This window comes from Lethenteron reissneri, chromosome 21 (genome assembly GCF_015708825.2).
Source record: "Lethenteron reissneri isolate LAM-NWPU_2019-01 chromosome 21, ASM1570882v1, whole genome shotgun sequence".
NCBI lineage: Eukaryota > Metazoa > Chordata > Hyperoartia > Petromyzontiformes > Petromyzontidae > Lethenteron > Lethenteron reissneri.
In genome coordinates, this window is record NC_083799.1 from 13,236,546 (window position 1) to 13,251,744 (window position 15,199).

Below are 15,199 nucleotides of genomic sequence, written 5' to 3' on the forward strand. Positions count from 1 at the left end.
ACAACAGTCACTAAACCCATGACCGTTTTCAGAATTGATTACCGGTTCCCGAAAGTCAGGAGCCGGTCACCGATGCCATTGGAGTGTTCGCCTTGAATGCGAGGTTTGGCATTCGTGAACGTACCAACCGCACGGCGGTCTAAGTCACAGCATGGTACATTTGCCTTCATTGCTCGGTCAAAAGGTCAAGGCGCAAAACTCAAATGTCTTCATTGCTCACGCCACTGCTGGCGAAGGGCCTCCATTAGAAGGGAGCCCTAGAGCAGGGGTGGGGAACGTCCGGCCCGTGGGCCGTATCAGGCCCTCAAAATCATTTGGTCTGGCCCTGCCAAGGCAACTGCAGGCGGGACTCGAAATTCAATAAATCTAGGAGCAAACCTGGAAAAGCAGTTGCGAGTAGCGACATCATCAATACCAGCTAACATCACACGCCTCGCCAAAGAGAAGCAGTTCCAGCCATCGCATTAGTGGTGAATTAATTAAATGTTTGACCAAATATAACGGGCACATTTTTAAGTTTATAATTTAGTATGGCCCGCAAATGATGTTTTCAATATCCAAATGGCCCTTGGCAGAAAAAAGGTTCCCCGCCCCTGCCCTAGACGGTATTTGGCCGACTCCTCCACGCTGGCTGTGTGCGTTGGGAGAGGTGGGAGCCACCCGCACTTTAACCCCACCACACGTGCCTGCCGCTAATCCACTCACTGCGGTGTAACGCATTGATGCTGCTGGGCAGCAAGAGGCAGCGCTTCAACTGCCGCGTCAGGAGATGGAATCGAACCGGCGGTCTCTGGATTTTTCGGGCCCACTGTGCCAACCGTTAACACCGCTGTGACGGCTTCTCTGCGTTGGCCCATTTACATTTTTATTTTTAAAAAGGTTCTATCTGTTGCTTCAGATTACTGTGTGCGCGGAAAACAGTAACCGCTTTTAGTTTCTATACACGCAGGTGCTTTTTGCGGTGCGGATATCCCCTCCCTCTCCCCTCCTCCCTCCTCACCACCCACCCATCCACAACACCTCTCGCTCCCAGCCACACCTACCTGCTGCTTCTGCAGCAGCCATGGGCCGGCATGCTAATGGACACCGCCGTCTTCAAGACAAAGGGTCACTTTCCTAGTTTTATTGATAGCGACGGCTCATGCACTCGGGGATGGCGGTGGGGGTGGTGGTGGCCTGGTGGTACTATTGTTGCTGTTGAATGTTGCTGCTTCTGAATGTGATGCTGTTGATGATGTTGTTGGTTCTGACGATTCGTTTTTTCCTTGGCGAGGGTAATGGTGGCATTTGCTTGGTAACTGCTGACATCGTTTTTCCAGTGGTTGGTGGTGGTCGCCCGCGTTGTTGAACGCTGTTCGCATCCGCACCGGGTGTGCTGTGAATGGCTTTGCTGATTTGTGATGGTGACGATGGTGGTTTCTCGTCCCCCCCCCCGACCCCCGCACCCCTTCCCTCATTGCCGACAACGGTGGGGTTGGCTCGGTTGCCACGGCAACAGTGTCGGATGCGGCGTACGGAGGGGAGCGCCGCGCCTCTCCCGTCACTCCTCTCTCCTCCTCCTCGTCTTGCTCAAAGTACGGCCGACGGCGCCGTCCCTCCGGCACTCGCGATGAACGCTACCGCTCCGGTGAGGCCTCTCCCAGATCCGCCACTGCACACCGCGTTACCGCACCGTTACCGCACCGTTACCGCACCGTTACCGGACCCTTGCTACACGCCGGTACAGCAACACGCAGCACGGCGTGCACCATCGCAGCGGGGAGTGCCGATGCCGCAGCCTCTTGGCGGCGTGCGAGGGGCGCACACTGCGGCTGCGACGATGGATCGAGTGGTCCCCCCCCAAACCCAGCCCTGCTTACTCCGTCTCTGTAACCCCTGTGACCCCCACCCCCCTTCTCACCTCCGACCCCTTGCGACCCGTCCCAGATGTACACACGGAAGCAGTGCAGGCGGCGCTAGCCAAGCACGTGGACAGGAAGATGCCCATGCCGAGCAAGCGGCGCTCTCTCGTCGCGCAGACGTCCATCGACGCGTACACCCCGCCCGGTACGCACCGCCACGACCGAGACAAAGATTCCCCCTATAGACTGCTGGGGCGAGTGCTGTTAACAAGTAGCAGCACCTACGGCACACGATGGGCTGGGTGGCCAAGCCGCCTTTGTCTCCCCAGTGGCAATGTTTACACACCGCACCAGGTACTCATTTGAGGCTGAGTTGACCTAGGGGAGGCCCAGGACCGGTTCAGATATTCGTCACTGGTGTTGACCGTGAGCGGGAATCGAACCCGGGTTCATAGCGCAGCGCGCTAACTGCTACACTACCGCTCCCCACACACACACACGCAAAATGACATCAACCACACCGTCCTCCCTCCACATCTGACAACAGATCACATCCTGATGGTTAAAGTACAAGTCGATCTTTTTCTTGTGCGGCCTCAAAATAGACGTTAAACGTACGATACGATAACACAATGAATAGCGGGTCAATTAACATAATAACAGGGTGTTGCATTGGCGCTGAGAGAAAATAAAGATATCGACGTTTTGGTCGACTGGCCTTTATATCTCCCTAAGAGTGCCAGTCAAGATATTTATTTTTCTCTCAGTGGCAATAAAACACCCTGTTATTATTTTTAATTAACCTATTATTCACTCTGTGACTTCACAGAAGCAGCAGCTTCGTGCATTACTATTAAATAAGGCAGGAGGGCAGAAATAGCTACCTAACCCTTTCCCGTTCCGAAACTTCTGCAGGTTGCAGGGTAGGTGTCCCGTTCACCGCTGAATTTCGGAACGCGCAAGCAAATCAGCGTTAATTTAATTTACGGAGGCGTCGAGCCGTTGTTTTTAAAGACATTGTACTCACCGCAGAGAATCCGTGCAACACGACCGCAACTCTACGATAGCCGGCACCCAACTGTGCCACACGCCCTCCCGCATGGCCTTGTGGGAGACTCTGTACGTCTTCAGGTTGGAAGATGTACCGATAAAGTTTTTGACACGTACGTCATCGGAATGGGAAAGGTTAAGGCCTGCCCAAGCTGTCACCACATCGAAACATAGAAACGCGAACAAAACACACGTTATTATAATTACTAAACTTGCTTACGGTAGGGGGCGATGTTGCAATGTGTCATCCCAATTGAGTAATTTGCAGGTAATTTTTCAGCACTGGCATGTTTGGCGACCCATATAAAAAAAGACTCAACAAACATAAATGATTGATGTGCTATGAAAAAGAGCAATTGCTCAAACATCACTTATATATATATGTTTCCTGGTAAGGCCACAGTGTTATAAACAAAACATGCTTTTGCACCACTGCCAATGCAGTGTCACCAACTAATTTGTTTAAACAGACTTATCTCATCGATTCATATCGAGATCCATAGACTGTCATTGACACCCATTGGCAAACTGAACTGGGCTGGCAGTGGCATCATTATCTCCGCTTTCTGCTGCGTCCAGGTCAACACTCGCAGCCCAGGTTGCAACATCTTCATTATCATCACCACCACCGCCACTGCACATTGCCTTCACGTTTCATTTATCAAATAGTCCGTCTGCACCAACACGTTATCAGCTGAGGTTGGAAATCCCGGGGCGGACTTTGTTGCTTCCTCAAATTGAATCGATGAATCGGCTCCGGTACACATGTAACAGTGCACTACAGTATATCAGGCGGTCGGCTAGCCGGGGTAAACTCCACCAACCGCACGCTCGGGCGGCGTCCGGCGGTCAAAAGCGCCGTGGCCTCATTCGTTTTGGCATCAGGCTGGCTTCGGTTCGGCAGGAGGTACTCAGTCCAGTGACCCCCGCTGGGGGTTTAAAAACCGCCTCCGGTACTCAGGACGGGCGCCTGGGTGGTTGATGTCGCTGGTCGCGGTCGATGGGAGCGACGGGAGCGACGGGAGCGATGGGAGCGATGGGAGCGATGGGAGCGATGCGCTCGTTAGCCCAACCTCACGAGCGGCTGCACTCGAGGCACCGCACAGTGCGGAGTACCCGGAAGGTCGCTGTTGGTAAGGAATTGGTTGCTGATTTCTAATCACCTGCTTTTTTTACATGAGTAAAGTAACGTAATATTTGGTACTGATTCGGAACGTAATGCAATTGCTTAATTACGTCACCCTTTTTTTTTTATAAAAGAAAATGTTTCGTGTGATGCAGTAAATTCCGATTTAACACCATTATATTCCGTAGGTGTTATGCCTTGAACAATGCTCAATCTCTAAATCTGCACATTTGTGCACATGGTGCGTGATCCGAGTGAGTCATTATTCCAAGTTGTTACCACCTAGTGTGATTCAAGAAACGCATTCACTCTTATCTACTCCAACTTTTTTCGTGATGTTTTTTTATTGGCCGATTGTAAGTCTTTCTGCTCTCTCAGCCGTGCGTGCTCGGCAACCGTGTTGTAGAAATAAACTTGGCTGTCGCCATCCTTGCTTCCACACAAAGTGCAACAAAGTTATGTTGCTCCATTCAAAAGTTTGTTTGCATTTTTGAATACAAAAGATTCAAACAAACTCAAAGAGCAACTAATCGGTGACATCTGAATAAATTATAGATTTGAAGCTTTCGTGACTGCAAGGATTCATATTCTTAGGTTTTTTCGGTAAAGTCACGTAGGTAAAAAATATAAATTTCTAAAAGTAAAATAAAAATAAAATAAAATATTTTTATTTTACACCGACTGGCACTGACGGGCATGGTGACCAACGGCATCGGGAGGCCTTCGTCCAGCAATGCACCGATGAAGGCCGAACAATGACGCATCACCATAAATATTACGCAGTGCAAGACTTTACGGCCACCATGGTTTCATACCGAGGCGTTTGTAGTCACGCGACAGCGGCGATGCCATCTTGACGATTGCGGTCCGGTTGTATGGTACGCACTGCCGACCGGGAGCCGTGTTGTTGATGGCCTTGGGCTGGGAAGCTTTGCGCATCGGCGCGTTGGTGTGGGCGAGTGGACCTCGCGTTCCAAGTCACAGAGCAAGCGGCTGGACAGGGTACATCACGTACTTTTGTACACTTTGTTCATTAGGTTGGTGAAGAAGGTGGCCTTGGACTAATTCAAATGTCACCGATTAGTTCCTGTTCAGCCTGCTTTCTATCCACTGCTGGATGAAGGCCTTCCGCAGGCTGTGTCGGTCATTGTGGTTGTGTGACCTTATTTTACGCTGCAACTTGGTGATGTGTCAGGCCCAGCACCGGTGCAGGTGTCAATCACTGAGTTTTGATTTTCAGTTAAATTTTAGTTTTAGAATGCAAGAGACCAGGATGAGTCCCAATTCTCAACAACCGTCTGGCTAGCTGCTGTTCGCCGCAGCGAGTTGCACCGCTCTGCCGCAGTTCGCGTTCGTTGGCGCCGGATTCCCTCTCCGCGTTTTGACCCCGGCGCCCGTTGCCCGCGACAGACACATCGTCGGACGAGGAGGCCGACGGCGGTAGCGGCAGCGGCAGCGGCGGGCGGCGCGCCGAGCGCGGGAGCAGCGGTGGCAGCCGGGGCAGCCGGAGCAGCCGGGGCGGCGGAGAGGAGAGGGGGGGCGGCGGCGGTGGCGCCGCCGGCGCCGGCAATGGCGGCGGCTCCCAGCGGCCGCCTCCTCCATTGCCGGCGGCGGAGGCGGCTCGCCGCTCGCGCTCGCGCTCCCGCTCCCGCTCGCGGTCGCGCTCGCGGGCGCGGTGCCGCCCCTCCTCGAGCCGGGGAAGCCTCGGCCCTGCGGCCGCCACCACCTCCGCTACGCTCCACGCCTCCTCGTCCACCTCGTCCTCGGCTCACTCCACCTCGTCGGCGCGCTCGTCCTCCGTCACCGCCAGCACGGCGTCGCGAGCCTCCTCCTCCTGCAGCCCCGGCACCGGGGACGGCCCCAGCGGTTTGGACACCGGGGGGGGCGGTGGCGGCGGCGGCGGGGATGGAAGCGAGGTGGTGGGGGATGGGGAAATCGTTGAGGGAGTGGATGACGACGACGACGAGGTGGAGAGGAAGCAGGCGTCACCCGGGGGCGGGCGCGGTGCCAATAAAGCGGTCGTGGAGGACCTCGCCGATGGCGTCGGCTGCTTGCACATAGGTGGGTCATTCACTCCTCCCGCTTCCGTGCAGACGCAGTGTTCAGAAGGTGGCGTCATTACCGAGCGTGCAGGCGGCGTGCCTGGAACCGGCGGGCCCACGGGCCGGAGCGACCCCGGGCGCCAAGCGACGAAGAGAGTTGGGGGGAAACTTGACAGGGAGGGGTCCCGTTTCATTCCTCGCGTCAGGACCCATGTCAGCCGTGCTACTGCATCGCTGGTGTGCAGGCACACGAGGGAGTGTGCGGTGGGAATGCATGTACAGCAGACACGATGGTCTGAGAGTCCACTGCTAAATGAAAGCCTGAGCGTCCGCTGGTCACGAGCGCTGTGCAGAGAATGATGCCGAGTTGTCGGCCGTGCCGTGCGACCGTGGGGTCACGGCGAGGAGTCAAACCCCGTTTTTCTGAGCTCCGCTGCCGAGCCTGGCGAATGCAAGAGCCGTGATTAGCACCATCCTGCCGGTTGCGTGGACCGTATCTCTCCAACGCTCCGTGTGGTTTGCGCCGCGCACCAAACCCAGAACGCGCCGGTCGCTCGTGCACGATGAATTATCAATTCGTCCGTCGAACGATTTGATCTTTGCTCTTTGGTTCTTTCGGTAAAGTCACGTAGGTGAAAAATAAAACTAAATAAAAGTAAATTCAATCACGACGTTTCGGGCGCAACACAAGCGTCCGTCATTAGGTGGGGACAACCACAGCAATTGCTGAAGTTGCCTACTTGATTTGATCTTCATTGAATTTTCTTTCGCTGCGCATCCCAGATTGTTTTTACCAAATTTGCCCTCCCCCCCCCTCCCCCGCCCCCTGGTTCACTTTCCTCCCGCTCCAAAGTAGAGGCCCCCCAGGGCCCCCCAGACGTGGCGACCCACGGGCCCCCCGAGCGGCTCCCCTGCGTGGAGCGGGTGCAGGTGTCGTCCGTGCGAAGTCTCCCGCGTCAGCTGGGCAACGCGCAACTCATGGAGACGGGAGACGGTGGGGATGCACGCACACGCATGCACTTGTGTACACACACCTGTACGCGCGTACACGCAACTGCCGCACGTTTGCATCTTCACGCGCACATGCGCGCACGCTCACAGATGCACGCACGCGCGTACATACATATCACGCGTGTAATAACTTCATGAATGGGCCGAAAAAAGTCGTTTTCTTCAAGTCGAGATTGGCCATTTTTTGTTACTAATGTCATTATTATTATTCCAATAATGTGTCTATGTCGTGCCCATATTAGCCTGTAGCCACGGTTAACAATAAAACAATGTGACCCCCCTCCCTCCTTCCTGCCCACCCGTGCCCCCCCCACCCCGACCGCCCCCTGTAAAAGCGCTCGCCGCACGTTTACGACAGCCGTGGGGAGGATCGGGCGGGCGGCCCAGGAAGGGACGTGGCGTGGCGCGGCGGGGGGGGGGGCGTTCGCTGCCTCGACAAATAAAAAAACTAACAAAAAAGGAGGAGAGAACAGAGTGAAGAGATGAGGTCGTTTATAGGCTTTTTTTTGGGGGTGGGGGTAGGTGTGGGGGGGTGGGGGAGGCGGTGTATTCGTGTCGTTAAAACCGAGGGGGCTCGTTTAATTTAAACGAGCTGGTAAACACTTCGTTCAGCGGAATGCAATTATCCGTTTACTGCAGTGAGGCATCCTTTTGGCTATGGAGGTGACACGCCGATGGCGTTGGTAGCCACCGAGTGTGCCAGATGCCATTCGAGGATGAATTGGACGGGGGCAGTGGAGGGGGGGGAGCTACATACATTTTTTTTTCGCCAGGTGCTGTGTCAACCACGCTGCGCCCACTCTGGTCAACACGTGGGTATTAACACCGCCCTGAGACACAATTCTGCGGATGTTGCTGTAATGTTTATTGCAGAAGCTATAAGCCGGTTTGGTCCAGGTTTTGTACTTGGGATGGGCGACTGCATGGGACTCATCAGGTGCTGTAGGCTTGGACTGTTAGGGGGGAGCCAGGAGATTGTAGTTCAGCACTTGACCTTGAATCCATCTGTAGAGAGCTCTTGAATGTCGCACGGTAGCTTGTCTCTCAGATGTATCCACCCACTCAATGGAGGAACCTCCTGAACGAGTCTTGGGACTCGATGAGGTTTCCCTGGTTAAACGAATATCATAATGATGAGTGTTGTTGATCGGCTGTCAATCAATTTTTTGCCCATCGCTTTTACCCACCCGGCTGCTTGTAACGGATTTTGCTTGACGTGGGGTGTCGGTTCTATGGCGGCGTCTTGCCTCGGGGTGAAGGCTGCTGCTCGTCACCGGTGCGTTAAGCCCAAGGTTTAAAGTGCGTAGGTGTTGCTGGTCTTTGCGGTCTCGTCGCCGTGCGTGGCGGCTTGGCCCGGGGACGAGTCGCATCGAGTGTGTGCGCCTGGTGTGTGCGTGGCCAGAGGAGAGGAATGATCACCTTTTGTAAGTTGTTGTTGGTGTTTTCGTTTTGTAAAAGTTGAGCTTCACGGCTCCCGTCAAAGGGGGGCGTACATTTCCAGAGCAGATCTTTGTTGAAAAAAGTTTTTTAAATTCCAACACATTCTCAGTGCGCTGCTGGCTGGAGGCCATCCTCAATTTGGTGTCGGTAATAGATATCGAGTTGCAATGTTTAGTCACGTTGTGGGATGCTGTGTAAATCTAAACCATATTGCGTTGCACGTGCGCCTGTGTGTGATAGTAGGGAGCAGTAGTGTGACGGTTAGTGCACTGCGCTACGAACCTGGAGACCAGAGTTTGATTCTCGCTCACGGTCAACACCAGTGACGAATATCTGAACCGGTTCTGGACATCCCCTAGGTCGACTCAGCCTTAAATGAATACCTGGTCCGGTGCACTTGGGAGACAAAGGCGGGTTTGGCTGTGGTGCTTGGCCACTCACCCCTTCGTGTGCCATGTCGGCCTTCATCAGTGCTCGCTAACAGCACTTGTCCATACAGTCTGTTCATTCCATACGGGGATCTTTGTCTTGGCCCTGTGCCAAAGCAAGTGACTGGTCTCTCTCATGGACCACCGCTGTTAGTAAACTACGTGGCTTGCGTATAGGATTGGGAAATCTGTTGACCGGTCGATTAAAAACCCTTTGGCCAAGCGAGCGTCAGTCGCAGAAGTTGGCCGTTGTGGGCCAGTGTGTCATGCGGTTGATGACCCAGTCCCAGTTGTTTTTATTCACTCCACTGCTGCATCTGACTCTCGGCGCAGCCACCGAAAACCTCTAAAACTTCCGCAACCCAAGTTGCACAAATGCCATCGTGTCCCTGACTTGAACACAATCCAATGCATTTTAGATTTGCGTCGCGTCTGAATGTGACCACATATGAAGAAGCTGGTCAGAAGCGGTGGGCGTGTTTGTTGTGCAGAGAGTGAAGGCGAATCGGTCATAGGCAGAGGGGAGTACCGCTCCCTACTATCACACAGGTAGCAGAGTGCGTGGAGGAGAGTGGAGTGAGATGAGAGGTAGGAGAGGCAGGAGAGTACGTGGAGGGGAGTAGAGTGAGATGAGAGGGGAGAGGTAGGAGAGTGCGTGGATGGGAGTATAGTAAGATGAGAGGTAGGAGAGTGCGTGGAGGGGAGTGGAGTGATATGAGAGGGGAGAGGTAGGAGAGTGCGTGGAGGGGAGTAGAGTGAGATGAGAGGGGAGAGGTAGGCAGGGGCGAGTCAATGGACGATCTTGAAGATGGCGGGCGTGATCTGAATTTCATCCAGGGTTAGATTGGGAGCCAGCGGAGCGATCCTCTGTCCTTAAATTGAGGGCATCAAAGTTGAATGGGGTCACCGCCCGAGAGCCTAATAATATCTCAATCCAAAGCATTTGGTTGATCAATTCCATCCCCATCCAAATCCATTCCATTCTCTCACTGCATTCTACGCCTTTGACCTCTGAACTGGTCCTCTGTTATCCCCACTGCGGCAGGAGTCCCCGTGAGCAGCCGCGTCTCCTCCAAGATCCAGCAGCTGCTCAACACGCTCAAGCGGCCCAAGCGGCCGCCGCTCAGAGAGTTCTTCGTGGAAGACTTTGAGGAGCTCCTCGACGGTGAGACGAGGCAACCGACCACTCTACCACCGCCACCATCGGCACCACCACCACCACTGCCAGCACCGCCCCCACAACCACCAGCACCACCACGAGCACGATCAGCATCACCACCACCAACACCGCCACCAGCACCACCACCGCCAGTGCCAGCACCGCCACGTCCACCAGCACCACCAGCATCACCACCACCAGCACCACCACCAACAGCACCACTGCCAGCACCACCGCCACCAGTACCAGCAGCATCACCACCACCAGCATCACCAGCACCACCAGCATCACCAGCACCACCACCACTAGTGCCACCACCGCCAGCACCACCAGCACCACCACCACCAGCATCACCGCCACCAGCACCACCGCCACCAGCATCACCAACATCACCACCACCACCCACCCATCCACCATGTGGCAGTGCTTTGCAGTTGTTCTGCCGTGATGAGATTCGAGCGTGCGTTTGGATGGGTGACTGCCATGCATAACAGGTGTTATAGGCTGCTGTGGGGCTACGTGGGTGGACAGTGGTAGCACTGTACTTGTATACTTCCCCCACCCTCACTCACCCGAATCGACCAGCGTGGTGAAATCAAAGTGGCTTTCTGTCTCAAATGACCCGTTTACAACCACCGTAGACTTCCACGCAAAGTGGTACCTATTTAATGACCCCCCGAGGGGGATTGTGGCGAGGTGTTTGTCTCAAGTCTCGCTCGCTTCGTTTCGCGCAACGTCTTGGTGGGCCTAGAGAAGTGTTGGGCGACGAGCCAACGAACAAACACACGCGACTCCACTTCCTCCTCGCCACGGTGGCGCGGAGGGTGCGGTGGTGGAGAGATGTTAGCTATCTCCCCTGGTTTACATGGAGTCGTGGGTTAGATCCCGACCCTGACGCCTGTATATTTGGAATTTGTATGTTTTCCACCGTGGTCGTGTGGATTTTTCTCTGGGTCCTCTGGTTTTTTCACCCTCCTCATTTAGAATCAACGTGCTTTTATAGTATTTGGCTGCTATGAATTTGCACGCGATAAGCCACTTCGTCGAGGTGTCATTTGTGGCCAGTTCGTTTATGAAAAAGAGCTGCATAGCTCAGCGGGCCTCACCTAGTAGAATAATCATTTAAATCAAGAGAAATCCTGGACGTTACTTCCTGCACCTGAATTCTTAGGGCAACGAGTGCAAGGCTGCGAGGGCTGGTCACCGAGCTGGATACGTCCCGTCACGGTCGTCGCCGATTGGCATGTGGACTTGGCATTGCCAAGCCCCGTTGCCCTTCCCTGCCTATTGTGTCGCGACGGAACGGCGACTTTATCAGCACTCCCTTGAGCCAAGCAGCTCTGTCACGAAGATGACCACAGCCCGAGGCCGTCGGCAGGGAGGGAAGGAACGTGCAATTGAACCGGAGCAAAAACAACAACAAATAGTTTCAACGAAACCCACTCCAGAAGTCACTGCAAACAGGATAGACACCAAGTAATAATATCATTGGTGCTCAGATACAAATCGGAAAAGGTTGCGACAAAAATGCCATCTCAGAGGTATGTGAATGAATAAGCGCGGCCTGGCGGTCGCGTATCGTGCCACGTAGGTGAAGAATCTCTACTGAAGCGGACGTTGGCACCGGGCTCACGCGCGCCACAGACTCAGAGAGAGGGAGAGAGAGACAGACAGACAGACAGCGAGGGAGAGAGACAGAGAGGGAGACAGAGAGGGAGACAGAGCGAGAGAAGGGGAGAGAGAGACAGCGGGCACCGGCGGGGTACCAGCGGGGTCACAACAGGTGCCGGTGGTATTAGCGGGTAGCAGCGACCCAGAAAACGATTTCCGTGAGACGTGACAGCCGCGTGTGTCGGCGGTGTCGACGGTGCGGCGGTGAGCAGTGCAGCAGGCCGACCCGAACCAGCCGCGGCCCGAGGGCGCGATGACGAGCGTGGTACGCGGCGAGCCGCTGGGCGCCGGCGTCACAGCATGGCCGCCCGCGCTGGAGGCAGCGCTGCACCGCTGGGGGACCACGTCGGGCCGCATGCCGTGCCTCACCGCCCTCGACACGGCCGGCAAGCCGACCGTCACCCTCACTTACGGTGCGGCCCCCTCGTGTGCACGCTCGCTCGCACGCACGTTCACCCACATGCACCATCACTCGCACACTCGCATGGTCACTCGCACACACGCTCGCTGACACGCACGCTTACCCACACTCATACTCACCCGCACGCTCACTCACACGCTCACATGCACGAGTATGCACACTCACGAACCCTGGCGTTTCTAAAAACCCCTTTCCCGAGTTGATCGCGCTATCGACATCGCTATGAGATGAATCATCTATTTGAATCTCTTACGGCACAATGCAGCCCGTACTGTTAGAGAGCTGCCCTTGGAAGTGGATATCACAGAGCTTCTACTGAGATCCCATTAAGTGCCCTCTGGTCCGCACACTAAGGGGGCAGCACTTTCCCACATGCTATGGTCCTAAGAGTGATATTCGTTGCACGTGAGTCAATCTGTTATTTAACTTCTGTGAAATTTAGTCAAATGAAGTGCAAAACTAAAGTAAATGTCATGGGTTTTTTTGCCCGATCGTTGGTGACTGGGCTATGAACATCAACTCATCACAGGTGGCTGCCTGGATTCGAACCCAGGTCTTCAGCGGTGCCGGTTCAGATCGCTGACCTTTGAGTCACTGGCTTTCCCACAGTGTCCTTGTCAACACCATCGTCATCGGCCGTGATCTATTTACTGCTGGATGGAGGCACCACCACAAGCAGTCGCCATTCTCACAATCTCGTGGTGCAAACATTCGCCCATCTCCTGCACACAAGCTGATTCCATCACCGCATCTCTCGCAATGGACACCCTCTTGAGTGTCCCACCCCCCACCCCACCCTTCTCTCTCTCTCAGTGGTCTGGTTGCTTAAGATGAAATGATTTTGCCGGCCATTCGCAGCTTTCCAATTCATTTTTTGTAAAGTCACATAGAAGGGAAATAATAAAATAATAAAAATAAAACATAATAAAATACAATTCTCATGACGTTTCGGCCACAACTCATTGTGGCCGAAACGTCGTGAGAATTGTATTTTATTAGGTTTAATTTGTATTATTTTATTGTTGCCCTTCTACGTGACTTTACCGAAAGAACCAATCCCTGCAGTCACGAAAGCTTTAAATGGAAAAATTCATTTTTTGTACTAAAATAAAGTCGCGATCGTCCTATTGAAAAAAATAGTTTGAGAAGTTGATAGAACAGGAACAAATGCACACATCCTTCCCAACAATATATCTTGTGGACAGGATGAAACTTGATGTGTAAATATCAATTTCGTCTCGTTATACAGGAGGTCTTGGGTTCAATCTCAACCCTGACGCCTGTATATTTGGATATTGCATGTTCTTCCCGTGGTTGCATGGATTTTTTTTGGTTTTTTCTCCACATTTAGAGTATGTGGCTGCTTTAAATTTGCACGTGATAAGCCACTTCGTTGAGCTGTCATTTGTGGCCAGGTCGCTTCTGAAAAAGATCTATATAGCTCAGTGGGCCTTACCTGGTAAAATAAAAATTGTTTTTTAGTCTTCACCCTTTTCTGGCCGTGATGTGTCCCATCCAGGTCTGCGTACAAATGTGCATGAGAAGTGTTGTGCTTTGTAAAATGGTCATTTAAGTGACTTGTGTGGACACACATTGTGTGTGTGCATACACTGTGTATGGATAGGCGTTGCGTGTGGACACACGTTATGTATGGACAGACATTGTGTGTGGACACACGTGGTGTGTGGACAGACATTGTATGTGGACAGACGTTTGTGGATAGACGTTTGTGGATAGACATTGTGTATGGACAGACATTGTGTGTGGACACACGTGGTGTGTGGACAGACATTATATGTGGACACACATGGTGTGTGGACAGACATTGTATGTGGACACACATGGTGTGTGGACAGACATTGTGTGTGGATAATCGTTGTGGTGTGCACGCCCAGGCAAGCTGTGGAGCCGGAGCGTGAAGCTGGCGTACACGCTGCTGCACAAACTGGGAGGCAAGCAGGAGGCGCTGCTCAAGCCCGGAGACAAGGCGAGCCTAGCACCCAGCCGGGCGCTGCGCCCCCCACTCAAACAAAGACAAAGGTCCACCTTGTGGAGCCTTTCTAGACTGTTGGTGCAAGTACTGTAAGGCCAGGGCAGGGCGCGAGGGTACGGTGTGGCCAGCACCACGCCCCGACTGCCTTTGCCATCCCCGAGGCCTGATGTTTACGCACCGCGCCAGGTACTCGTGTAAGGCTGAGTTCGGGCTAGGGGAGCGCCCCATTCGGTTGGGATGCACACTTTCCAGCGATGGCCAGGAATTCAACTCGGGTTGCCGTGTTCATGGCGGAGGGAGCCAACCGATGCACCGCTGCTCTGGCCCGGTTGGGTCGATCGTGGAAGTGGAATAATGACGTCGCCTCGGTGTACAGGAGTGTGCTGGTGACGTGTCCTGAACGTCGTCATCGAGTGTCAGCAGGGATCCGGCGTGCGTGTGTGCGTGTGTGCGTGTGTGCTGCGTGCATCCGTGCGTGCGTGCGTGCGTGCGTGAGGAGCGGTGGTCACAGGGTCCGTAGCTCACTGCGCTCGAAACCGTGTGACCTGGATTCCGTGAGTGTCTGAACCAGGCCTGGACATCCCCCTGGGATTGTTCGGCTATTACGAGTGCACGCACACATGCCAGAGAGCTGCCAGTGGCGGCGTTAACGGTCAGCGTGCTGAACTCGCGATCTAGAGGACACCATCAGTCGCTCCAAGCCTGGGGCTTGTCATTCAGACTCTGTCTCCTCGACAGACCTGTTCTCCACCTGAGGACGGCTACTTGCGTTGTGGCCGAAACGTCATGAGAATTACTTTATTATGTTTTATTTTTATTATTTTATTATTTCCATTTTACGTGACTTTACCGAAAGAACCAAGAAGATTAATCCCTGCAGTCACGAAAGCTTTAAATCGAAATTTAGAGGACACCAGTTCGATTCCATCTCCCGACACGGCAGTTGAAACAATGGGGCAAGATTCTTAAATCTACACCCCACCACCACTGCCTCCCTCTGCCCAGCAGCATCAACAG

At 53.9% G+C, this 15,199-nt stretch overlaps 1 protein-coding gene across 12 annotated transcripts in view; it reads left to right on the plus strand.

Moving 5' to 3' along the window:
- LOC133345256 (disco-interacting protein 2 homolog C-like) overlaps positions 1-15,199 on the plus strand; it is a 151,101-nt gene that overhangs the window by 98,519 nt on the left and 37,383 nt on the right. For 11 of the 12 annotated variants that reach the window (XM_061555853.1, XM_061555859.1, XM_061555860.1 and 8 more), the window contains 7 exons: positions 1,499-1,627; positions 1,927-2,046; positions 5,428-6,078; positions 6,913-7,053; positions 9,984-10,103; positions 11,981-12,181; positions 14,085-14,176. In XM_061555853.1, coding sequence (XP_061411837.1) covers positions 1,499-1,627; positions 1,927-2,046; positions 5,428-6,078; positions 6,913-7,053; positions 9,984-10,103; positions 11,981-12,181; positions 14,085-14,176 — 1,454 coding nt within the window. The remainder of the gene's footprint in view (positions 1-1,498; positions 1,628-1,926; positions 2,047-5,427; positions 6,079-6,912; positions 7,054-9,983; positions 10,104-11,980; positions 12,182-14,084; positions 14,177-15,199) is intronic. The other variant, XM_061555852.1, reaches the window with a different exon arrangement.